The sequence below is a fragment of the Rhinolophus hipposideros genome (assembly GCF_964194185.1).
Source record: "Rhinolophus hipposideros genome assembly, chromosome: 15".
Lineage (NCBI taxonomy): Eukaryota > Metazoa > Chordata > Mammalia > Chiroptera > Rhinolophidae > Rhinolophus > Rhinolophus hipposideros.
The window spans coordinates 1,956,047-1,983,357 of NC_138061.1; the positions used below are offsets into that span (position 1 = coordinate 1,956,047).

The following is a 27,311-nucleotide window of genomic DNA, read 5'->3' on the forward strand; positions in this document are numbered from 1 at the left end:
ACACAATTATTTTTAATTAATTTGAACATGTTTATTGTATTCTATTTTTGGTGGGAAAAAATGTAACATATATTTATTTAGCACAACCTTGTGGAATACACAAAGTGAAAACGGGGAAGACGCATTTTTCTTCTCCTAGTCCACTTCTGACGAATAACTCATGAACTGCTCCACTCTAATGAAAGATTTCTTGCAATAGTTGGGCACCAAGGTTAACATTTATTAATTTTCTCCTTTCAGTATAGGCAGCAATTCACCATTTTCTTTTAGCTCCTAAAAAAAAAAAAAAAGAAAAAGAAAGAAAACAGTAACAACATGTATATATAAAAAATGAAAATATCTAAACAAGTACAGATTGCATCTGTATCAGAGAAGCAAAAGAAACACCTTATTAGATTAAAAGTCCAGTCTACCAACACACTCAAACTAAATATTATGTCATAAAAACGATAAGATTACAAAATTAAAGTCAAAAGGTATTCTAACACCAACAGATTGTTTAGCATTAGCGAATACAGGAATTGAAGCAAAACAACGAAACCTACCATTAAAACAAGTTATAAAGAGGCAAAGAACGTTTGAATGAAGACAAAAGGAAGGCCCACTCACCCACAGAGCACATGACACCTGCTGCCCCACAAGTAGTAACACACGTCACTATTTCAAGCCCCCCTGGAAAAGCAACAGAACTACCTAGCACGTAAATACAAATGTGAAGGCCAGAAACCATTAAAAAGACATGATAATCCAGAAACTTTTGTGCCTACCTCTGAGAATTAAAATTTGAAATACAGTATCGAGTTTATGACAAAAAGGCAGAGAAGATTTTCTAGTTTAACATGAACATTCACCCGGATGTAACATCAGACCATTCTAGCAGCATGCATAGCCATCAGTAAAACCACTCAAACCCACGCGAGCTCCTCTGGGTGAAACCCAACCGGGCGTGATCCTGCCACACACACGCAGGCAGGCCATGGTGTCCGGGGCTCGCCCACCCCTTGCCAAGCAGAGATCCCGCTGCCCCGAAGGCCCTCCGGGAGGACGCGGCCTCCGGGGCAGACTGGCTATGACACAGTGACAGTTACCCCCTTCTCTACGTCTGTCTCCTCCGCTGAGACCGGGGCTGCTGGAGGACCTGGCGGTGTGTGTGGCACAAGGCGTTTGTCATCGTCACTGCCGTCAATGGCCACCAGCAGCCTAGAAGGCCACGGTCGGCTCCAGAATGTCTGGAGGCCAAGCAGTCAGCAGCAGTGAACTGCCCACTCGCTAGAGGAGAGATGACTCACTGAGTTCACATCAATTAGCAGCTGTTCTTCTCAGGACGTTGAGACTGATTCACCATTGAGCTATGAGTCATCCATTTACGCAGTCGCCATCCCATACAACACGCCCTCAGAGCTCTGGCAGAGGCCAGCCGAACAGACCCGTCTGGAACCAACTGATGTTTCCACTGAACTAAAGATGAACCATTGCGCTCTGCCGGAAACAGAGCAAAACGGCAATCTGGAGCTAGGCCCGGTCTCCTCCTCCAGGAGAAATGTTGCCAAACGCGCACATTTCCAAACGTGTCTGTTCTCAGCAGAGGCACATGACAATCACACAACACCCTGTTACACACCTACAAAGAAGCTGCCCACAGCTCAGCTGGACAATGAGACTTAGCGACTGTATCTTCCCAAGAGGTACCAATGGCTACGGTACAGGCTACCGAACACTCAGACCAGAACAGGCTCAAGAGTAACTGGGGTTTGAAGACTGCTGGTCTGCATCTTACATAAGTTAATATGCACACGTGTGTGTGCACACATACATAAACAAACACAGGCCGACTTTTGTGCTTCAGGACTATTCAAAAGCTGCTACGTGAGGCCTTTTTTCCCGCCAGGAATGAGACTGTTTATTTACCAGGAAGACACTTCACTGGCTTGCTTACGAAGTGGGACTGCACACGGGAGCCCAGCAGGACACACCTGCATGGAGACAATGTGGGGCCAGCAGCCTCTGCACCCGAAGGCCTGTGTCTACAAACCCGGCCCGACCCCCGTGCTGATGCCCTCAGGTCGACCCAAGTGCCTTCACGTCCCCAAGTGCCAGCGCGAGCCTCCTGCCCTATGACACAGCTGGAACCACAGCTGCTCACACTTGCTGCCCACTTACCAAGGCAGGGATGTGACTGCAGGAAAGGCCTCCTGGCCGCACGCAGAGGACGGCCGGGCCAAAGCAGCTCCGCCAGTCTGGCCCGGGGGGGCCTGTGCTTCTCCAGCACACCCCACTCCCGCTCTCCCACACCCGTCTACTGCCACGCTCCTCCAACACCGTGACACAGCCCTAGGTGCGGTGGGGGGGACAGGAAAGCTCAGCTTCCCTCTGGGGGTCAGCGATCAGACAGCTCTGGTGCGATCGCACGGGGGTGCCCTCAATTCTAGACTTTCAATCTGGGAAGAAAGTCATGCCCATTTAAAATTCAAAGAGCGCTGACTCAAAGCAAACCAAGGAAGGAAATTAATCATCAAAGACGCCTAAGAAGCAGTGTTCTCGCGGAGCATGCTTACAACCTGACAGCTGACCAATTTGCTAACATCTGAGAACCAAACGGGGACGTGGATGGCACCGAACACAATCCTGCATTTTCCTTTTAGGAAACTGTAGTCAGTAGGTGACCTCGGGCCTGTGGCACAGTGGCCGGGCCAGCACTGGGACTCACACCTCCTGCCCTGGGCCGAGCACCCTTCACTCCGTCACCCGAGAGCATGTGAGTGAGGCCAAATGAGTGACACGAGAAGCTAGTAATCATAACAACACAAGTAGGAAGGAAAGGAGAACTGCAGAAGCAGGAGCCAAACACGCATTTCTGGCTGGAAGAATCTGTACGTGCTTCACAGATAAGACGCCTTGAAGGACACAGAAACAGACTGGCTGTGGAAGACGCAAGGCCGTCCACAGCAGGAGCCAGGGTGAAGCTGAAAACATGCGGAAAAGTCCTACCGCTGTTAATACAGTGGGAGTAAAATCAAATTGGGAACTGGGAATAACTCGGCTTCTCTGACACCACGTTGCAGAGCTGGGATTGAGCTGGCAGTCCCTCGGGAGCGGAAGGAGGCTCGAAAGGGACTCAGCACGTCGGGAGAGGCCCCACACTGGGGGACATGACCGACGAGCTCGGGTGAGAGGTAAGAACAGTGACAGTGAGAAGGACAGGACAGGATGGTCGCAGAAACGGTAATACTAGTTAGAAATGATGGGATGAGGCCAGAAAGGAAAGGCGTCCAGGATAACCCCCGAGTTTCTGTTCAAAATGAAATGATAATTTTCGCACACGTCAAAGCTCTCAGTTGTGTAGGAAGCCAATGTGTTCTGCCTGACCTTACCTTAACGATGTCCAATCCTCCGACAAGCTCCCCTTTCACATACAGCTGGGGGTACGTTGGCCAGTTTGAGAACGTTTTTAATCCTTGCCGAACCTACGGAAACAGAAGGGACCCTGAAACATTCCAACACACTGCAGTGATTAAAAGTAAGATAAAGGACAGAAAACACAGAACTCACTTCTTCATCCTCCAAGATATCAAATGTCTCATATTCAACACTACAAAAGAGAGAAAACATTGTAACAGGAAATACAGAAAATTCTGTTTTCAACAAAAATTGTAAAACCTATTTTTGTGTTTTAAAAAGTCAAGAAAAGCAAATTAAAACATTTGTTGCTAACAAAATTTACTGTGGAAAAATGGAAACGATTTCACTTCTTAATCTGTCAAGAACTACACAGAATAAGTCATCCCAAGATACAAATGTCTGCGAATTTTCCTCTAAGCACCATCAGGTTAGACAAGGGTCAGCGTACTTTTTCTTAAGGGGACATGACGCTGAGGCTCTGCAGCCACGGCTGGAGGCTGGAACACGGGCTGAGCGGGGCTCACCAGCCAGGAGAAACGGCCAATGCCGCCCGCCCTGTGAGGGTCTGCCTATTCCAGAACAATCATGCCGCTTTCAGTATGCAGAAAGCCAGACACAGAGCTTGCTTTACACTGTATCATGAACTCTACTTGTATGAGTGCGTGAAAAATCCGTGGTTGCATGGACCTCCAACCACATACATCTACCCAGAAGGGTTTCACTCTAAGGTGGTCAGGAAATCAGCAGGAACGTAGGCCGAGCCCCTGCAGTGGATGAGGGCATGTGTGCACTTCCAAAGCTGGCCAAAGGAAATGCCTCATACAAAAACCGAAACCACCTGCAGAGGGAAACCTTGTTTACTTAGTAAACAAGTTCCCAAGAAAACTGTCCATGTGCAGAAACAGTGAAAAAAATAAGACAGGATAAATCAGCAGCAGCACCAAAAAAGGGAATGTCTGAAAGAACAGGGGATTTGAATAAAGAACCCACACAACGTAAGTCTGCCTTCAAGGTGAACTATAGAACATAGATCTCTGAATCGAAACAGTATAATAAAAATAATGAGCCACAGGACTAGCTGTAAGGGATCTGGAAGTACCGGGCCCCAGTGTATGCAGCTACGTGGCATCCTAAGAGCCAATACACCTCCTGAAAGTCCTTTGTAAAGGGCACCTTTCACACCTCGATATACACCTGGGACTCAGCCCCTCACAGCATTTGGGCTAGCAAGGAAAAGGTAAGTGCAAGAGTGGAGGAGAAGGGATAAAAAGCCAGGAGCTTTCTCCACATGCCATGACCCAGCAAGAGCACGGTCTGTTAAAGGAGCCACAGAGGTCCCCACGGCCTCGCTGGTCGCAGAGCGATCGATTGTGTTTACCGAGCCTAGCTCTGGGCGGGTATTCTCTCCCAAGAGCGGTCCCTGCTCTGGGAAAACCGGTACTTCAATCAACGTGGTTTAGACAGATATGGGACAGAAAGCAAAGACAGGGAGACTTCCCCGTACACGAGCTGAGACAGGCCCAGTGTTGTCCTGGCCTGTGCCCCGAAGGGACACGCTGAGGCCAGGGAGAGGTGAATGGAGTGCCTCACCGTGGAGCTGTGGCCGAAGGAAGACAGAGGAAGGGGGCCGTAAAGATGATGACCAAAACCAAGCCAGCCTCCCCTCCACCCGCGGGTGGGGTGAAGAAGGGGCAGGCTGGACGCCATAGGACAAAAGGCTGACTAGACTCTCCTCTGTAAAATGTCACAATCATTTGAGGAAATCAATCGTTTTTCTCTTTATGTACCTAAGGTGGTATTTCAAGCCATGCTGCTCAACTGATACTTTCTGCTCTGCCCAAGAATGTCTAAATATTGCGATGGTTACTTTCCCTATAATTTCATAGGGTTGCCTGCTCTATTTATAGCTATGGTTAGAATATTTATAATATTAAAAAGCAATCGTGAAGTGAGAAATAAGCAAAACCATGTGACAAACCTTAAGAACGTGTTAAATAAATTATCTCCAAATAAGTGGTTCTGTTTTTACTTTTTTTAACTGAAGTATAATTGACATACCAAATGGTTTTGTTTTTAGTCACAATTTTCTTACCTGGCAGCTTCATCACTGAGCAGATCAAAAGCATGGACACTGCAATTTCATCTACCCTACATCTCAGATCCAGATAAGGGACTTTGATGTGTGCCTAGCAGTTCTGTGAACTGTTTAGAAACTAGAATTGTGTTTGAAGAAAATTAAAAACCCACAATACACTTTCCCTAAAATGTCGTATGCCTGGTAAGACCTCAGTTATTAACTTTCCTCTAGGAACGCAGACAAATAGTTATGTCACTGTTGCCTAAGAATCTCCTTTGTTACCAACAGGCTGACGCTGGCCAGAAAATCCTACTGTACTCTAAGTTAAAGCATTCACAAAACATTACAGCAAAATTAATACGTAGATAAAAACACATGAATGGACACAGACATCACAACTGAAAACCATCAGTGGCAGAACCGAAAAGTTGGAATTTCTTAAATACACCATTTGAAAATAAGGTTTACTCACCCAGTACTATTCAGTATTTCCAAAATTTGTTTGCTGAATCCACACTTAGCTTCCTAAATTTAGAAAAACAAATTTTAAGGTGGGTTGCATTTTCCACACGGCCCACTGTCATGGCTGTACCTAACGCTTTGTCAAGTGGACAGCAGCTGACAGTGACATGCCACCGCGATGATGAGGTTTCAGGAGGCCACCGGCGCCTCTGACCTTTGTGATTAAAGTACTTCTGAGAACAAGCTGGACGCTCTACTGCTCTATTTCACTCACACGGAGATCTCAACCAGCTCAGTCTTTTGGCGGCGAGTTTCATCATCACTTCCCTGGTCTATTACATTAAAGATAAATGTAACTTTATCTTATTTTACAAAGCATCAAACTTTTTTGAGGTTCTTACACTTTTTCTCATGCCACAGGATCCCAAATCCCATCAATCCTGAAGAAAAGATTTGGCACCACATAAGCATCTTAACAGTGCTAATAATTATATTCCCAAGATGCACAAATACTTTCTGGGCTTCCAGAAAAAATGTTTTGAGAATAAAAATAATCACCAAGAAGAAAAAAGAAAGATGACTTTTCCACTAGTGGGAATTATTAACACCTCCATTTTGTTTTAATAAATACAGTGAACTACTCAAAGAATGTAGGTCCTCATCCAGTAAGCACACGTTGAAATTTATGTTACCATTTTCCTGGTTATATTGCTTTCATTATAACAGTTTATTAACTAATTCGTTATGGAAACTAATTGGTTTCATTACATTAGTTATATTAACTTTCCCACGAGTTATCGCAAACTCGTTCTCAGTATCACGCAGTCTGTTCACAAAAGGGGAAAGTGGGGCTCTGTGAAGTCAAGTCAAAAAGCTACAAGAACCATCCAATAGAAAAAAGAATTAGTTGCCTTGATGTCAGAGGAAGGACCCAGACAAAACGGGATTTTGAGGGAAGTCAGCTGTATCAGAGGTTCATAACCAGTTAGGGGCAGACCCTATGAGAATTGGATGGACACTAAGAACTCTCTTTTTAGAAAAGTAGGAATACACAGTCACATACAAGAGGAAAAAAAGCCCAACTGTTTCACTCAAACAAGTACTGAGCACACACAAGGCAGCCAGGGTTTATTTCTCCACCGTGGACACTTCGGACAAGAGCTCGGAGCTTCCCTGTATCCAGAAGTACAGTGGCCAAACTGCACGCTTCAAGTCAGTGGACAGACTCAAATGGTGACACAGCTCACAGAACAGGACACTGGTCACAGTGCTGACCATGACCACGCTGGCAGCAGAAAGAAATGCACCATGGAGATCCTGTTTGATCTCCACGAGCCCAGTTCAGGCCTGGAGAACTTCCTGAAACCGCGCGGCTTCATGAGCTACGCTGGAAAAAAGGCCGAAGTGGCCCCTCGGTGCACATGTTAACATCGAAAGAAATTACAAATAAAACCATTTTTGAGTTCTTTACCTGTTTGTTTCCTTTCATAAAGAGCATCACAGAGGCTTTATTTGTCAGTACTTTGAGCCTAAGGAGAGAGAAGTGACATAAAATGGCTCAGCGCAATTATTAAACATCACTTAGGTCCGCTTCAGGAGCCCCACGCGTGTTTCAGGGACAGCGGGATGACAGTTCACAGCTCTGAGTGGCACTGAACAAGCAAAGGCACTGGCACTTTCCTTTATCTCACTCCCTCCCTGAGCCACTGTAAAACACAAAATGGCCTTTTAAGGCAACGAATGTTCCTTCAAGCTGCAATTCAAGCCCATCAACTCACAGTACTAAAAAGATAGTACTAACCAACTCAGTAAGGAATTGTTCCGTCAGGGGCCTGTCCGTGGAGCCCACCCGGAACTTCCAGAACTGCAGCCCGTGTGTTCCCTTGTCCTCCGAGGCTGTGCTGGCTCCCCAAGGTCACACCTGGGGCGGGGGGCTACTGCCCCTGAGACTGACTGGCAGCCGCTGGGGGGTGAGGGGGACGTAATGCTCTCATCTGGACTTCAGGCTCACTATTTTACAGTCTCCCAAACCCCAGGACCTGACTTGCTGTCGGGGATTTTCCATGCTTCTGCTATAACGCCGAGTCTGTAACAGAACTCAGGAGCAGTCTGCGTGGGGACAAGGGGCACCCAAGAACTGCTCAGCCCTGCTGGTCCCGTCACCATGTTCTCCTGCTTCCCCGGCGCTCTAGACCATTCGTGGCTCACAATCTGCTCACAGAATAAAGTCCTCACAAGTGAAACCGCAACCCATGCAGAGGTAGCTCACGCACAAACTGAATCCAGTACGATTAGCTGATCCTCAGAAAACCACTAAGAAATAAAGAACACGATGCTGGGCCCGATCGCTCACCTACTATCCCGCTACCGGACCCAAGGGGCCAGGACAGGCCCCTCGTCCCACCCCCAGATGCTGCCAAGTCTCGGCACTGTTTACCAGGAGCCCTTGAAACTATCGCTCAGAATACACTGCGGTTTCCTTTCTGCCTATTTCTAGCCAGTCATCCTTTGGTGTCTGAAGCCATAGGACGTACAGAGGCAGCACACGAGGAACCAGACACAGGGACACACACAAGAGCAGTGCAGTCAACAGAGAGCGAAATAAAAGGGAAGCATGTGCACGGACAAGGCACGGCTGGCCCACCTCCCCGCGTGGGCTCCCGGGGAAGGGACACAACAGAGGGCCCAAGTCACAAAGGGACAGCGGCATCACCTCCCTGTCAGAAAGCCTGGGAAGGCTGGGGTCACCTGCAATGTGGCGCTTACAGGTCCTCTTGACACACACGGAATACCACTGCTGAGGACCACTTCTGTCACCACGGGCAGGTAAATCAGGTGTGTACTGTTAAACACTTGGAGAAATTCTCCAAATGGTATGTGGCGAGACAATCACCGAGGGGTTTTACTTGACCCACTCGAGTCCCGACAGTGAACGACTGACACGCTGCCGCACTTCACAATAAACCCCTTTAAACCTCTGCATTAATTCCTATTTATCACAATAAAAATCCCTGTAGGTCTCCCTAACGGCCAAAGTCCCAACTTGCTATGAGATAAAACCTCTACAAGCTGATTGAGACTCTTCATAAAACAAGTAAGAGGTTTCACAGCTTCAAAACGTCCTTGAACTTGAAGTTAGCGCGGTTTAGAGAGGCAGTGTGCACACGTGAACCACAGACAGCATCTGCTTTTCACACTCAACACTTGCACGGTGTCCCAATGGGACAATGACAGCAGCAGGCATGGCGGCTCCGCATAAGAAAACACAAGTAGTCCAGGTCTACGCCGTGAGCAGGAACCGTTACTACCACCTGAACACCAAGACAACTGGATCCTGGCTCCAAAATATAGAGAACTAAAATTTGGTCAGCCCCCTGTGACAATAACACTTCTATAAAAACAAACACCATTCTCCACTTCATGATTAAATTGATGTAAAACTCTCCCCAGTCCAAATTAGACCTTCTCGAATTTGCATGACTAGCTTGACTATAAATAACACAATTATGACCTTAGCAGAGAAAAACAAATCTCTGACTTCTATATAGAAAGGCAATGTGAAAACTGAGAATTAAAAATGTTTTTTAAATAATAAATGATAGACTATTGGAAACTTTTATAACACTTACCTTTCCTCTAATTTGGGAGCTTTGGGGCAAATTGTATCTAGTTCTTTAGATGCTTCAAGCTCCTGAAATAAATACACATGAAAGTTTAAGAAAACACTTGTGAATGTAAATCTCCTTGGTCATAATGCAATAGAATATTAGTCAATCCTCTCATCAGAAATACTTTGCATATGTCCCAGATTCATACAGGTAAATGTAGAAATTCTTGAGATTTATATAGCTTTATTACAGCATTTATAAAAGTATGCTCTAAACGAAAACTCTTTACAAGGTACAGATGGCTCAGTTCTGACCTTAATTATGTCAAGTCCTCCTATGAGTTCCCCAGAAACGTAGAGCTGGGGGTAGGTGGGCCAATTGGAATAGGTTTTGAGGCCCTGACGAACTTCTTCATCTGAGAAGATGTCAAAACTGCTAAACTGAATATTGTGTTTGTTAAGAATTTCCACCATCTGCTTGCTGAAACCTGCATACAGAGAAAGAAAATAAGGAACTTAGTATCTCTCACTCACATACACGCAATTTTAAATTAATTCAGACTATATATTATCTATTGACCTGTCTCTGCTTTCCCAGTGATTTCAGCAACACGGCTGAATGGCATGGATAGAGAAAGCGAGTCCCAAGAACCCCTTATCTGACCCAGACCCACATACCACATGTCCAGGTATGGCTTAATTTTTTAACACATTGGTGAGTTAAAAAAAACTGTGTGTGTGCTGTGTTTACCAAAGTTCCTCTTCAATACTGGGCACATTTTTTTGGTATAGGAGAACAATACTGGCCAAAAGGCAGAGATTGCAAGTCCGGGACCTGGCCCATCCACCTACCCATCACTCAGGGACTGACCTGGAGCCCTGGACAGTCCCTCCCAGTTCTGCTGTTTTGTAAATCTGTGCGAGTCAACCCCAGGTAGAGGAGAAAACTCTCCCATAGTTACTTTAACTGCTACTTGACCAGCCTGGAAACCCAATTCTGCTTGGTTCCTGCTGCCCTGTTACTACTTCCTGTGGATGAATTTCAGCAGTTGTCAATCTTCACCATCTCTAAGCAGAATACATTAAAACTCAAGACGGAATGTGCTCTGTCAGTCTAAAATGGGTATTTTATAGCACACTGAGTTCCAGGGCTGTCTTCTCGGTTGTTATATATGAACTGTCAATAAAGTCATGCTGTTCTTTCTCATCTGGTGTCACAACTTGACAGTCTCTTTTTTAAAACTATTTACATTCCCCAAAGCATGTTATGTGATGTTGTTTACTACCGTGTAGTAACAATCTTAAGTTCCACGATTTTATTATGCGTTAGTGACACATTTTTGTTCTGGACTTTTTTGACATCATCTCCTTATGACATTAGCTCTGAAGAGTAAGGGTGTGAATGACAGTCTTTTATAAATCTGTGTCTTGTCTGAAAAGAGGATATTTTTCTTTCCATAAGCTAATTCTTCCCAATTGTTTTTCAATACTTTATACCACTCTGCTCTTTCATGTTCCATAATTCTTCTTTTCAAACACAGTTCTAAGTCACTGGAAAATAACCTATTCTTCAGATTCAGCATTCCAACAAGATTTAACATCAATTATTTGTAAATAAAAATCGCACCATAAAATTCAGTATGAGATTAATTTCAAGGAGAGGCATTATCTGATGTCCTGCAAAAGCACTTTCTCTATTGAAACATGGATCTGTTACTGAGCTCCCGGCACCTTCCAGATGTGCATTTTACTGCGATGAAGCACCGGTATTTATTTGTATAGCACGTAAGTTGCTTTTCCTACAACTAAAGTGTTAAGTTCATGTACAGCCTGAAGTAAAACACTGATTCTGAAATTTTTTCATTCATCTGGGAGTTCATTAGTAAACAGCTAACGGCTGATTGCTGATGGTTATTCTGTTGCCAATATATTAACTCATTTCGACTGTAACTGGCTGAGAAAAACCTTTCTTTTAGCTTTAGGCAATTACATGCAGACTAGAAAGATTGATTGGTAGTGTTTCATTTTTAAGGGTTAAAGTGACAGGCGGGAAATGTTATGCTTCAGATAAAATAGTATGAAGGCTTTATTCTAATAACAAAATATTTGCTAACACTTTTTTTTTAAGAAAAATGCACGCATACATGCAATAAAAATACTGAAAAGTAGAAAAACCATGTCTAAGCGCCACAGAACCACTGTTTCTATCCAGTCATGTGTACTCCTGACAGACATGAGTAACAGGCCCACCTGCCACATTTCATCACTATCTCACAACAATAACACCCCCAAAAACACTTCTGAACCTGCAATGTTTTGTGTCTGATTTAAAAAGTAAACCAGTTAGACGACCCCTCATTGAGGGAGAAATTTCTGTGCTGTGGTTCAAATACCTTTTGTTTTGCTCAAAGCTTAGTTAACGGAAATAGATACACAAACTCCCAAATACCTAAATTAACCTGCATGTTCGAGGACTTAACATTCTCTTTAAAAAGATGTCCATCTCAGTGCTTTGTTACAATCTTCCTGAAACACAAGAGCACCCTCTCTCTGTCCCCCTGGGGAGCACAAAATAGGACAATCTAACCCTCTGACGACGGAGACCCTAGCCGCATGTCAGGCTCCTAACACACTACATGGTTCTGAGGCAGAACCCAAGGAAAGGCTCAGGAGACAGAGCTGTGAAACGTGCAGGGGCTGGCCCGAGTCCAAGGACACTCCAGGGCCGATCCCCAAACAGCTACGCAGCTTTCAAGGCTTCCTGATTCACAATTTAAACGCTACTCATTCATGTTTTCTGGTTAACTGAAAGCCAGGTGGGGGCCAGCTAATCAAAAATCAAGCCTAGCTCTACTCCACAAAAAGAGAGTAATGGGTATTACTGAAGGGAGTGCTTTCAAAGTGAATTCGCACAAAATACAGAAAATACCCGCCCCTCAAGTTCAAGAGAGTCCAGGGCCACTGCTCTGACAAACGAGGCTCTGCGTCAGCTTCACCTCTAACGTGCCGACAGACGAGCAGAACAACATTCCGCTAAACAGGCTCAGAAAGGAAGAGGGGGAACGGGCACGTCGTTCCTGTAGGAAGACAGTGCAAAGGTAAACAATGTGTGCAGCCGTGTACCCAGGAAAGGGCCCGCGGATCCGGGCTGTCACTGAAGGGCGTCACACGGTCCCGTGACAATGAAAGCATTCTGATTCCTCCATGAGTGGGGATTTGATTAGAGAACACCAACACTGTAAAAGCATCTAGTAACTGCATGTGCTAGAAAGACATGTAACAGAAACCAAAATATCAGGAAACAGAAAAGCCTATTATTATAAAAGTGTAGCTATAAAAATTATAAAGAATAAAATACTCGTAAGTACTTGTACGGAAAGAAACTGTTAAATTGTATATATCTAAAAATCTCTTAATTCCCTCATTACGTCTTTTATTATCTAAATGTCTGATACCGGGTTTTTTGCCCTGAAATGTTTTAAAGCTTCTTTTTTGACTCTAACTTGTTATTTGTACAGTCTTCTAAATGCCACTCGTACAGGTAATATAAAAATGGCTATCAGTACATCATAAATGCAGTCTTGCAAAGTAAAAGGTGAGCAGGAAAATGATTATTTCTAAGTGTCATTCTAACTCATCTGAACTGAAAAGGATCTTCAGGATTGGCCGCCACCCCTACCCCCAGCAAGGAAGAAATGAATGAAGGCACGAGGAGGGTAACTGAGCTGCACCTCCAGTTGTCGAGGCAGGTGGCCTGGGCGGTCAGGGCCGCCCACCTGTCGTGACATCCAGCCTACGACGCTTTCCAGTACGCCACCTTCCCCAGGCGTCAGTTTCGTCACCTGCCCATTGCATCAGGTCATCCTTCAGAAAAGCTGTAGAGGACGCGCCTGCTGATCCCAAGGAAGGGACCACTCCATGGGCTTTCCTGTCGGTTTACTGTGTCTGACCCGCCCCAAGCGCTCCGGACCTGAATGACCACACTGACTTTGCAAGTCCTTTTCCTGAGGTCTCCACATCGAGTACCAGAAAGGACTTTCAGGCCTGATGGCAGGCAGCAAACCAGCTGCAACTGCCATTAAAACCCAAGCACCACATACAGAGACTATGTTGCCGTTTTTAGTTAATTCTGGTGCAGACTAAGTGAGCTTTTCAATACATCAAGGGCAGCATCTGACATGCAAATACCAGCAAGGAAATTTTTCAAGTAGAACTGAGAAACAAAGGAAACATTTATCCTTTTAAGTCAGAATTCACCACGAACCTTTATTTTTTAAACTGTAGACTTTTTCATAATTTAATATGTGATTTGGTAGCCATCCTGGGAAGAATTTACAATTCAATTTATTTTGGAAGCTTGGCTATTTTTATAAAGTGGCACTGGACAGGTAGTAACCCTCTGAACAGCACACTCAGTTATACTGCCACCTATGCAGCTGAAACAACTACTCAGATTCTCAACAGAATCATCAAAGGGCACTAAACACTCAATTATGCGGCATAATGTCACACGAGGCACAGTAAAAAGAAAACATAAACCCAATACCAGAGGGTTCAAAGAACTCTAAAACTTACTTAAAGACAAAATCACAAGCATACCGGTGTATGTGGTTCAGAAAACAAGAGTGACTCTAAGCCACAGCACTGGGAATCTTTCAATTACCAGAAGCCATGGGTGACGATGAGAGCAATGCGCGAGGGACATGGTCATCAGACCTGAGAGACAACAGGCCAGGCAGAAGTGCCCAGGGCACACAGAGGGGCACTGTCAAATTCTGTCAAGGTGCAAACTGCTGAATCTGGACTAGATGAAGGAAAGGGGGCTGCCAAGAAAGAGACGATGGCTGCTACTAGCAAAATTCAACAGGCAGAAGCCTATTCCTGGAGCTAGCAAGACGGCAGCTGCACCCTAATCCCAACTCTGCTACCAGGTGACCTTGAGCGAGCTGCCCTCACACCTTTGGGTACTTCTGTGCACAACCCACCCCTTGACTGAGACGACTTCTGAGATGCCTTTTGGTTCAACATTCTCTGAGTCTATCGTGCAAAGTCATTGCATCACCCAATCACACACCGCCACTGGGCGTTAGAACCTTTCTGAGTTTCTGCAGGTGTCTGAAGACAAGTCTAAGACACACGGTGCAGCCTGAAAAGAGCGTGTGCAGCCCAGCTTACTCGAGCCTGGTCACCAATCTTAACAGCAGCTCCTTACCACAGCGAGGTTCCTGTGGAGTCCCCTTCATAAACAGCATGCAGGGGGCGGCGTGCGTTAACTTCTTCAGGCGGACGCTGAGGTCTTCTTTAGGGTGTTCACTACCGCTGGGTGGGAAGGAGCCCACAGATGCGTGTCGCTGAACTTTTTTGGTCAACTCTGGGGCATGTGCGCCATCTAATCGGTCAATTCTCTGAGAATTCTAAAGTCAAAAACCTCCTTTAGAATATTTGTGACATTCCTTCATCATCTCTACACTTTAGGCTCCGAAATGGGAACAAGTATAAATCCATAGTTCTAGCCAGTTTGTAAAGGGGGCAACACTATTATTGGAGAAGTCTGCAACACTCTGACTACCGGTTGCCTGCGATGCACCTCAATTTTAAAAATAAAGGTGGTTTTTTTCCCCTTTTTGGGAACATACCAGGAAAACATTTGTAAATTTTCAAGTATCAAATCCCTTCAAGTAGTTAATGTTTTGAAAGACCAGTACAAAAGTTTATGACACGTTTACATTTAAATGAGACTCACTGGCATATCTGTCAACTCCCTTACATCTCACACTCAAACCAGATCAGAGTCTAATCTGAAAGAGAAAGGACCGCCCCACCCTTGCTGGGATGAATACTTTAAGTATAAATGACAGGTCTGGGGAACTGTGGTAACACCCAGAGGTGCCCTGAAGCACAGATGTGCACCATTTCCTAAGAGCCAGGAATCAACCCGGAACCAGCCAGATGTTTCATTACGTCCAGACGCATGCCCTAGTGACCAACATCTGCCCCAGCGCAGGCAATGTCTGGGGTCTACAGCACGTATCTGGATTGTTCTCAAGAAGCTCAGTTCTGGGTGCTGGACCTGCGCAGGCTATGTCACTTTTCTAGGACTCCTGGGGCAAGCAAACAAAGAGACCAAGCGAAGAAAAGGCAAGGCCAGAACAACCCAACGCCCATGTCCAGGAAAGAGGGGAGAGCAGGAAGGAACCCAAACAGACCCCCAGGCCCGGGACAGACGGAGAATCTCTTGTGCCAGTTTTATCCTTACCTTGAAAAACAGAAAGGTGGGAACAGAACTAATTTCATATTTTTCAGATACTTCAGGAACAGCCTCCGCCTCCAACTTAAAAGAAAAGAATTTAAGCTTGATTATAAAAAGGTCCTTTTTCGCTACTTCATATGCAAATCAGTAGACTTTGTTTTCCAAGAGTACACAGAAGTTTGTGACACATTTCCATTTAAATGAGACTCACTGGGCTGGCGTGACATCCACTGAGTGCGCAAGTGTCAAAACAGGTTCAGAGGTTTTTATTTTGTTGCACATTTCAAAAGATGCCTGCAGGCTGTGAATAAAATTTTTGGTGCACTAGTGACCTAGTAAATTTTCAATCATATGCAGCTACTACTATATTGAAATCCATAAATCACTGACCCCAGTTATGTCATGATTACAGTGCTTATTTTCTGCCCACAGCAATTCTTGCCGTTTGCTCTATTGACTAATTTCGAGAGGCAGTGCATCATGACTGACAGTTGCAGCCTTCTGCAAATTACAACCAAAGAGGAATGTTTCTTCAATAAAGTATCGATGTCTGATAAGTTTACGTTTAACTCCTGCAAGGCTGCTGGACACTAAGCAGATACCTTGCTAGGCTACCTGCTTCAGGTCTATTTACACATTTGAATGCATGTTAGAAAAGATGGCTGTACTCTGTCTGGTAATTTCCCCTCAACAAGAAATGATATGACACCTGATACATGGATTTAAAACAAATTTAGTGACCCAATTTCCAAATAATTAGAACACAATTACTGTAAACTATTTAGGTAGAACGTCATAAACAGTGTACTTTGAGAAAAACCGAGATATATTATATCTTTCCCTCACAGGACTGCCAATGTAATATAAACTCTTTAAAACCAATAAAAATCTGTATTCACATTATACCTACAGGAAATAAGACTGATAAATTATATTGTTGAAAGTTGTTTAAATACATATACTGTATTTCTCAAAGACTGAAAGATTTCTACTGGGCTTGAAATACCATTTTTATCTAGTGCTTAAACCAATCCAGCCTATCCGTCTAAATGAACTGTGAAGTGGGGGCACCGTCATTTGTTTTTGGTTTGTATCTTCCAACTCATATATTTTTGGGTGCTTGTTTTTTTTAGAACATCCTTCTGAAACAGTATTTTTAATTATTTTCATTTTTTAAATGTATTTATGTGAAAATTATATACATTTAAATCAACATCAACTGTTCAATACAAGTGAAAAAAGAACAAAGACAAAAAGCACTGGGAGACAGCTATTTAGAACAGACTCTTTCTAAATTTTAGAAACTTTGGGGCTGTTTTCTTTCCCACAATTCCGCAGTCAGACCAAAGAGGAGCAGAGGAGGCGACGACACAGGCAGTTCATTATTCTCTTTCCATCGAGCGCCCACCGTACACTGGGCACGGGCCAGGCTCCCTTAGGATCCCCCCCTTTGGTATTACTGGATTCTAACAGCAAGGAGTACAATCCAAAAAAAGGGCAGGAGGAAGGGGAAACAGGATAACACGGTCTTTAACCAGAACAAAACAGGCAGCATCCTGACTCATAAACACCAATCCTATACGCTTTCAAAAGCTGATGTCTTCTGCTGGGTTTCAGTAGGGTCCCTGACGGACAACTCTCCTGGGAAGCAAATGACCCTCTTGCTGTCCCTGCTGCAGCTGGGAGGACCCCTACACGTGCCTCCCCCCACAGGCGGGCTCCCAGAAGACCAGCTCTTCATGAGACCAAGGCAGTGGTGACAGACAAACCCTCCTGAGCACAGGCCAGGGCTATCATCAAAGGCAAAGCCATTCCCGGGACACCGAGGGCAGCTGAGCTCCGGAAACCTTTGCAGCACTGCAACTCCTCGGAAATGTTCTTGTTGGATGTAAAACATGCGTTATGTGGAAATAGGAAATAAGTATACAAAGACTTTTAAGTGTCCTGCGTTCAGAAGAGACCAAAGACAGTCAAGACTAGGAGCCTTTCCCAGAAGGCCGACTCTGCCACAGACCACGTTGTCTACTTAGGTACAACCCAGAAAGGTGGCTGCACATCATCACGCCAACCTCACCCGTGGCTAGGGACAGAGGTAACTTGGCCAGACTCAGTTAATAAGTAGACGGGCCGAGAGACAAACCCAAGGGTGCCTGACCAAACCCGTGCCGCTTTCACTACACTAAGCTTAGCTTTGTCTACAACGACAATTGGAAAGAAAGACTCAGTGTCACAGACAGGATTGACACACGACCTCAGGACCACCAAGCACGCACATTTCCACAACGGAATGCTGTCAGTGGGGACCACTTGCTTCCTGTACCGGGAATCTCCGACCTGGGCCCTTTCCACGCAGCGTGCCGTGTGTCTGTGGAGAAGGGGTGAGCAGAGGCAGGGAGGTGTCACCAGCACAAGATAAAGCCAGGGAGAGGGAATTCTCTCTCCACAGTCTATTCCAATCTACCCGGGGTCACTGAGGCCAGTACGACAGTAATGGCCAAAGCTGTGGTTGCATTCAGGCCAGACGAGGTTCTAAGCGTGTGCGTCTCGTGTACTGACTCACTGAACCCTCACACTAGCTCGGTGCTGTCATTACACTCAGCTCAGGGAAGAAACTGCACCTTTACGACGTCAGACGTTGCTCCAGATTCCAGCACCGATGAGGGTGGACGGAGGCCGCCTGGCTCCAGTCACGTTGCCATGTACCAAATCCAGAGATCACTCACTCTTCCTCATTTCACCAACTTTTCAGTGTCATTCACTAAGCCCGGCAGCCCTGAGCTGGTGACACCCTTCACTTAGCTTTCCCTTTTTCTTCCTCCCTCTGAACTCTCACATTTTTAGAGTTCCTAAAACATGAATCCTACATATGCTAAGATTGCAAATAAGCTGGTTGATTTTCTCTGACACTGAAGAATAAGAATTCAGCTAGTTAGTTGGCACCTAGTTAGCTGACACTCAGCTACTTGGTACCCAGTTAGTTGGCACCTAGTTACCTAGCCAGTTGGTGACCTTCTGGAGATTGCCCTACACTGTCTGCTTACACACACTAATTGTACAGACATTTAAACAGTGTAAGCTACAGAAATTACCTATACTGATTGTACAGACCTTCAGAAAGTAAACAGTGTGAGCTATAGCTTTAAGACACTGCACATTTAAGAAATCAAACTATAAAGACTGCTATTTTGTGAAGAATCAAAAAATACAAATTTAAGTGTATAACTCATTCTGTATCCTTGACTTTATATCTGAAGTTACAATGGACATAAAATGCAAGTCCAGCAGCTATCACACAAACAAGATTAATAGTAAATGAAATACGATAGTGTGAAATCTCCCTGACCAGATGGCTGGTAAGACTGACGCTGAGAATTTCGTACTCAAGGGCATCACATGGTAAAAACGAGGGCCCCAGCCCTGTCCCCTGTGGTGGGGACAGAGGGAGTCCTGCGGTGCAAGGGAGGTGGGAGCCGCCTGTACAAAGGAGAGTGATTTTAAAAAATGGTAGGTAACGGTGCCTACACCTCAAGCACCCCACCACCTAGTCAAGAAGCCAATCAAAACAGGAACTAAAGGACAAAAATACAAGATACTGCCTGACAAACAGTTCGACCAATGGCACAGACTAAGTTCAGAGACTAAATAAACAAACAAATAAATAAACGAGCCAGAGGGGTACACAGGGACGGCTCCACACAGACCGGTTCGATACGACTCATCATTGCTATACACCTCTACTGGACACTTGATCTTGAAAGATTCTATCTACCAAACAACTGATTAAACGATAACGTCTCTTCCCACTTTAGGTCGTGCTAACAAACTGACTTGACGTAATCGGAAAAGCAAAGGCATTTGACATTTTCATTGACTATTTAATTTTATTCTGAATAAAAATAAGGTTTCTGTGAGAACTGTAGTAAGAGAAACCATTCATGTATCTCCTCTAAGCTGCGGGAGGTGAGAATGCCAGGGTGGGCCCAGAGCCTCAGGACGCGACTAAACAAGCAGGCGATGCAGGTGTGTGGGACACCACACGGCATCAACGGGGCCCCGAAGGAGCACACGTGCACTTCACCAGCACGTCACCAGCCCAGAAAATGGGGGGGGTCAGACTCGGTGATGTGAGCACCAACTCCTTGGACCCAAAATGTATGCTAACTTTTCTCAGGTATTGTTTTACCATCTTCTACAAAAATCAGAAATTGCTGAGGTCACCAAACTTTACCATCAAATTATTAAAAACACGAAATTTAAGATCCCCTACTAATGATTCTATAAATCTAAACCATAGAATGAACTAATCGCTATACTTCACAAGTCAAAAGTGCCAAACTATTGCAGCCATTCAAAAAGACTAAGAAATCAAATTAGAAGTCACAGAAATAGCAGAACATCCGTTCTACAGCCCAGAAGTTTCGAAAAGCTCTCATCATTGGGAAAAGAAAGCTGTTTTCAAATGAACCCCATGCCTCTCTTACTAGGAAATGCCAACAGACGTTGCAAATATTTGACTCCACATTTGCCTGCTGGTGTTTAGCCACTGTGGCCTTTTAAATGGCCTCCCTTACAAACTCCATGCAAATGTCTTTGCCCTGGACGATGTCTAGTGAAAGGAAAACCGTGCCATGGAGTGACTACCCGGAAAGTCACCGTGCCTGCACAAGAGCGCACCTGCGGTCACCGGCCCGGGAATGGCAGGTGCAGTGGGCTCAGGTGTCCACAGGGAAGGGCTTCCCAAGCTTGGCTTGCTGACACACTGAAGCACCTGAACAACTTAAAGTCTCTCTGCCAAGTCTGGTACCAACGTGAGAGGGAATTCTATAGTCACTTTAAATAAATCATTCAGATGGCACCTAAGAACAATGTGCTACCCAAACCAGTAACATTAGACACATAAAAGCAGACTTACAACAATTACCATCATCTTGATTAATCTTATGATTGAAATGTTTAATCATTCATTTCACTTGTAATCGTTATCTTTTATCACTGACCAAACATGCAGTTTTAATGTCCCCTTCTATTATTTATATGGGACATTTTAGGGTTACAGTCTAAGGTTACATTACACATTTCATTGGAATTTTAAATAAGTCCTTACAATTTAAAAAGCTAACCATTATATGCACACTCGCTCTGTCTGCATAAAGAAACACTGGAAGGATTCATACAAAATTAATACAAGCAGTTACTTATGGGGTGGGACATGAGGGCCGAAGACAGAAGGATGGGGGAGCCTACTCAATGCACTTTGACACGGTTTTGATTTTCGAGCCATCTAAGTGCAAAGCACACCTATTCAAAGCACACTGACCTATCCAGAAAACTGTCTGAAAGTTATATACCTCCTGTACAAATGAATTAGCCGGTCCAAACTCTGTGTTTTCTGTTTACATAGAAAATGCCATGCAGTCAAACACAGCGCTGTCATTTTTCACCCATACATAGGTGTACTTGCCCACGTGTCACATGAACTCATAAATTCTGGTTTGAAACAATAAGGCTTTGGTTTTTTGTGTGTGTTTGTTTTAAATCCTAAGCATTCAGGCTTTGAAGACAGGGTGTGCCTCCCTTCCCAATCATTCATTTCTAAGATGCTCAACTCCTGTGTTGGCCGTGCTGCCTAACCCAGCCCCAACTCCTGACAACGTTCACCAGCTAAAGAACTGAGCTCCTGCACAGGTGCAGTGACCTCCTGCCTCCCTGTACTTACCCGCCCAACGGAGGCACTAGGGACTCACGGCACGCAGAACAGAGCGGAACAAAGCAGGCTACATGTATCATGGAGCACAAAGCAAGAGCGACTGCCTGGCTGCCTTTGTCCTCCGCTTCCTGAACCAGTGAGAGAAACAGGCCGTTTCTCTGTGGTGCTACCCAATCCAGACAGCAACGTCCCCGTTCCCTGGCTCCCCGCACCTTACACCCCTTCAACCTTTGCACAGCGCACCCAGCTTGTCAATGAAATACATCTTGTTAATCATTTTCCTATATTAACCCACGGTCATCACTCAGAAACTCCCGTTGCCATCCTGCTCCCTGCTGCCTCACGCACACGTTAGAAGCGTGGTGGGTCTCACAGTACTCAGGACTTCAGAAATGCAAAACCATTGTAAGATTTTTATGAAGAATCTACTGCAAAAATAACAGAGCCCAACACCAATTCTAAACGTGGAATTCCACACCCCTCCGTTCCTATACCCGTTGATATAAACTCATAAAGACATGACACTGAAAATGAAGTACCTTCACAAATGAAACTTGGGGGTGTTCTTTGGCTAACTCTGCCATGACGTCGTTCATCTGAACACACTGTGGAGCCCAGGGTGCCCAAAAATGGACGACAAGGAGGGACCTGCAAGGCAATAAAACGCAGTGTTTTAGAATTCTGCTATCTTCAGAAATAAGCAAATACTGATGTAAACTAAATTCTAGCACCAAAACACAACCTTTATGAAATCCGCCCGAATGCTTTTTGTACTGCTAGAATCTTGTTATATTAAACACAGACTGAAATATAAGCACTTGCAAGGTCTTGAGCATATTTTCCATGAATTTCCAAGTTAATGCTATTTCTTGAGTCAACACTTAGCTCATATGAAGTGATTCTGAATATTCATCCATCTCAACTAGTAGTCACATAAATCCACTGTATGTTCAGCCCTTAGGAAAGGTGGAGACTAGGTTTCCGCAGTTGAGGCACACTGTTTGTGAAAAATGACTGTAAAAGCATGACTATTATTAATGCTAGTGTTTACCTTTTTAAACATGGTACTCTGATGAAGGGGCAAAATTGTGCCCTTAGGAACAGAAACGTTGAAAATGAAAGCATGCAAGCAGAAAACATGGGAAAATGGAACTGCTTTTTACAAAGATATACTTTTATATCATGCTACAAAAGACTGTAAAAATTGACAGTATGACCAGACAGAATAGTGGATTAATTGTTGGTGAACTTCTTAGGAATCTTTGTACATCTACCAACTATTTTCATATAAAATTATCTTGGCAAAGATATCTCTAAGTCTATCCCCATATACAACTGTAAAACACTTTAGTTTCACAGAATCCTAAATTTAAATATAATCCCCCAACCAAAAAAATGTGAAAAATCAGGAAGAAAATGTTTTAAAATACGTTGCGTGGAAAGCGAAACCAAGGACAACTAACCCGTGGGCAAGGAAAAGACTTACAAACACGCTGTAAAACCAGACCAGTACAGGTGAGGAAGGAGGAGAGTGGAAGCAAAGGGTGGCAATGGCGGTTCCAGAAGGAGGAAGGCAGGATTCCGAGACATTGGAAGCAGAGTCTACAGAGAACACTAAGTTTCGGGCTCAGGTCTAATGGCTAATGGAGGCACCAGCCAAGAATCAGAGTACAGAAGCTGCCACCCGAAAGAAAAGGAAGATGAGTGAGCGGTTGGCAGTGTGGAGCGCAGGAAAGAGGCCTGCCCTTGATCTGCAGACACGGGAATCAAATTGTCCATGCTGGCATCATGCTCACCCCCCAATGCAGCAGGATAAAGAAGGGGCCAAGGTCAGAGCCTCAAGGCCTGAGTTACGGGCCAGATGGAGGAAAAGGAGGCCAGGCAGTGGGCCAGAGAAGGGCCCTAAAAGGCACAGCAAGATGAGCGCCTCACAGAAGTCAAGAAGGAAAGAGCACAATCCCCCAGCGCAGCAGGAAAGGACAGCCAGCAGTGGCAAGAGGCATTCCAGGGGGTGGGAGAGTGAGTCCAACTGCAGGCTGCGGAGGGCTGACAATGAGGAAGCAGAGGCCGCTTGGAGAGGTCTGGCTGTGAACAGGGAGGGAACTTCAGAAGCAGAGGCCAAGACAGGATCTCCGAAGGGGCTTTTCATTAGAACCAGAAAACCTGGACCGTTTATTTTGTGAGGGGACAGTACAAATGGACAGCGAGAGGCTGAAAAAGACACGAGAGACAGCTGAGGATGCAGGGTCTTGGTGGCAGGAGACAGAAAATCTAGAGCAAAGGCTCCACCTTGGGAAGAGGGAATGTCCCCTCTGGATCAGAAGCAAAGGACTCAAGGAAGGGTAAAGCCACAGATAAATGTGTAGGTGTTGGCGGGGGAGCAAGTAGGAGGACAGCTTGGGAGATGATGCTTCTGGAAGTCCGGTTTCCCCAGGTGGGAAGCAAGGTCTTCTTCTGAACCAAAGGAAAATGGACAACAGGGGTCAGAGATACGACTGACGCAGAAGGGAGGGTCGCCCAGGGAAAACAAGAGGAAAGCAGGAGCCTCTAAAGGAGGACCCACCTCGGGAAGACCCCAATCTACATGTTCTCCTTTGTACCCAGCAGAACTCAGAAGCTTCAGCGTGTGAATAGGTGGGCCTCAGCGTCCACGGCAGACACTAGAGTGTGTTTCCAGCACTGTTTCCTCTTCCTGTCCGGCATCTAGCTAGTCTGCATTTCCCCGTCTTCCTTGCAGTTGTCTGGGGCCCTGGGTGTGAGTTTTGGCTGATGGGATAAAGGTCAGAAGTAATCTACCTGGCCCTTCAAAACCCTCCTGCATGAGTCTCTGCCCACTCCAGTCTCATCTCGCAGAGCCTCTGAGAGAATGAAGGGGCACCCCAAAGCCTAAGGGACGGAGAAAAGGAAAACGGTCTCCAAAGGATCTGTGCAAGAATGTTCATAGCAGCTTCGGACACAATGGGCAAATCCTAGAGAAACTGTTATATGTTCATACAGTGGAATAAAAAGAATCCAACTATGGCTACTTGCAACAACATGGATGAGTCTCGAAAATATACTGAGTAAAACGACAAAGAAGACCAGGAGCTGTGTGACTCCATTTACATTAAGTCCAAGAACAGGCAAACAGAATGTACAGTGACAGAAAGCAGATCGGTGCTGGGGAGTCCTGGAAAGGGGCTAAAGCACTTTCCGGGGCTTTCTATCCTTGTTTTGTACGATGGTTATTTGTGTGCATACAATTGTCAAAATTCATCACATCTAACAATTAAGGTCTGTACATTTTATTATAGTATGTAAGTTAATACCTCAATTTTTTTTAAAGTTAGGATACCACGTTTTACAGGATCAAAAAAAGATTTTTAAAATGATAATATTCAATGACAAGAGAGACGGAGTGAGACAAGCACTTTCATATCCTGCTGGTTAAAATTAAATTGGAACCTGTCAGAAATTTCCCACTTTCAGTATCCAAAGAAAGTATTAGAGACAAAGGTTTATGTGAATGAATACTTTCCTATTATTTTCCACAGCAAATAACTGCAAAAATGTATTGCTCGACAAGTTTCCTTAAGTCATATAAAATATTATAAAGCCATGAACAAATCGTACATTGAAGATTTTTTTAATGACATGGAAAAATGCTCACAATATGATTACATGTATTTTAAAAATTAAAATAGATTACCAAACTTTTTAACAATATGAAATGACATGCAAAAAAGAAAATAAAAAAGTACACACATACAACTTAAATATCATTACTACTAATGTGGCTTTTAAGAGTAATTTAACGTTCACTTCTGTGAAACAGCAATAACCAAAACCCTGGGATGTTGGGAAGATCAAACAAAAATATAAAGCACTTTGAAAACACTCAAGAATGACATTAATGTTCACTGTTCTTGTAAATCATCCGCAACATTCTCCTATCTAGATGCGTAGCTTCCACTTTCCAGTTCAGTTCACGGTGCCTAATATCGTAAGGACATAAACCTGAAACAAACGTCAATGCTATTTACCATCCTCTCTTGGATTCCATGCAACAGCACTGTCTCCGTCTTCACGTAGCCCCAAATGCAGGGTGCACTGTTTAAGGAAAACCTTTAGAGAAATCCTGATTGATGGGATTTTAGACAATGCAGTGAACCTGGCTTCTTCATCAGTAAAAGAATTAGTGCTCATTAATGGCTGTTTCTATCATTACAGGTGTGCTGCTCCTAGTTATTCATCTGCAGATAACCCAGCTACCACTTCTTAAACACTAGCACATGCTAGACTCTATTAAATATTTTACAAATAGGCAAAACCTTAATTACTCTGCAAATGGATATTCATGTCCCCACTGTACAGACCACCTGAGGTTTCATTAACATGCAGAACATGTGACTGAGTTGAGCAAAGAAAAACTTTCAGATCCTATGAAATTTTAAAGCTGGGAAGTGACGGTTTGGACAGTGGACTTTAAGTGGTTACATCGCCGAATGCCATCTAGTAATTCTTAAACGCTTCGGTTTTCACAAGACGCCGCAGAGATGTGCCCCCCCACAGAGCCGGCATCCCCTGCCCCCGAAACCCGCACCACGGAGAAGGGGCGCTGCTTTCGGAGTCGCTGCGGGTCCCGACGCGCGACGAGAACCATCCACGCGGCACTCGCGCCACCTCTTCCTGAGGGCGGTGTCCGTCCTGAGGCCCCCGCGTTTCAGACGCCGGAGCACAGCGGAGGCCACGCGGCGGTCCCGGCGGCGGCAGGTCCACGCGCGCCCGCTCCCTTCACCCGGCGGAGCGCGGGCCGCGTCAGAACCCACGTCCCAGCGCCGAGGCCACGTCGCCCCCTCTCTAAGGACACGGCCGCGGGCGGCCCCGGACGCCGAGCGCCGCCGGGCTCTCACTTTGACGTCCACCCGTCACCAGGCACGAGAGGCGGGGACACGCCACGCGCCCGTCCCCTTTGCCCCGAAGGCAGCGCGTCCCGCGCGTCCCCCGCACGCGCGACCTGAGCCCCCGCCGGGCAGCACGTGTCCCTGACTCGGAGTCGCCGGCAAACCTGCCCCGCGTTCGCGCCCGGGACCATCTGCCGCGTGGGGCTGCGGGCCCTGCGCTCCGTGCGGAAAACGCGCGCCGACGCGGCCGGCTCGCGCACGCGGGGCCGTGGGGGCCGCGCAGCCCCCGGCTCAGGGCTCCCGGCCGAGGCGTGGGCGCCGTCAGAGCGGTGTCGCCGCCGCGGACCCCGAGGCCTGGTCACGACCCCGCCGGGTACACGGCCGAGCAGCGCACGGGCTCCGGGGGCCCCGCGGACACGGGGCTCCGGGCGGCAGGCCCGGGGGGGGCCGCGCTCGGCGAACGGGAACCGCGTCCCGCGGCCGCGGGCTGTCAGTGCGGGCGGTGCCCCCGGCGGCCTCCGCGCTCCCCACGCCCCGCGCGGCCTCCCGCCGCCGCTCGCCGGTCCCACCGGGAAGGCGCCGCGTCGCGGGGCTGCGGCCGGACCGCGCTCCGCCGCCGCGGGGAGGAGCCGGGCCCGGGGGCCGCGCCGTCCGCCAGGCCGGCCTCCCGCCGCCCCGCCGCCCGCCGCCCCGCTCACCTGGCTCTGAGGCGCAGAAGCTCCTCAAACTGCGGGGCTGAGCCGACCTCCACGGCCACCGCCGCCGTCTCGGCCGCTCCCGCCGCCATGCTGCCGCCGCCAGACAGGAGCAATCGAGCGCCGGCGGCGCGGGGGGCGGGGTCTCCGGCGCTGAGCGCGGAAGCCCCGCCCCCGGGCCCGCCCCGCCCCGCCCCGGGCTGCGCCTGCGCCGGCGCCAGCCCCAGCCCA

General features: G+C 46.3%; 1 protein-coding gene across 1 annotated transcript; it reads right to left on the reverse strand.

Moving 5' to 3' along the window:
* Positions 1-27,202, reverse strand: GLRX3 (glutaredoxin 3). Its single transcript, XM_081075072.1, has 11 exons — positions 27,084-27,202; positions 22,042-22,150; positions 15,802-15,876; positions 14,758-14,959; positions 9,861-10,033; positions 9,568-9,629; positions 7,410-7,467; positions 5,949-6,001; positions 3,550-3,589; positions 3,372-3,464; positions 1-273 (listed from the first exon to the last, which is right to left on the reverse strand). The coding sequence occupies exons 1-11, from the start codon at positions 27,170-27,172 to the stop codon at positions 223-225; spliced, it is 1,005 nt and encodes a 334-aa protein (XP_080931198.1). The 5' UTR covers positions 27,173-27,202; the 3' UTR covers positions 1-222.
* Positions 27,203-27,311: the final 109 nt, after the last annotated feature.

Bases quoted from the DNA above. Each gene is read 5' to 3' on its own strand.
- GLRX3 (XM_081075072.1), bottom strand. From the start codon at position 27,172: ATGGCGGCGGGAGCGGCCGAGACGGCGGCGGTGGCCGTGGAGGTCGGC. The intron at 6,002-7,409 runs GTAAAGAACTCA...TTCTAAATTTAG, and splicing joins TTATGAAAGGAAACAAACAG to GAAGCTAAGTGTGGATTCAG. The intron at 3,465-3,549 runs GTGAGTTCTGTG...CTGTTTCCGTAG, and splicing joins ATATCTTGGAGGATGAAGAA to GTTCGGCAAGGATTAAAAAC.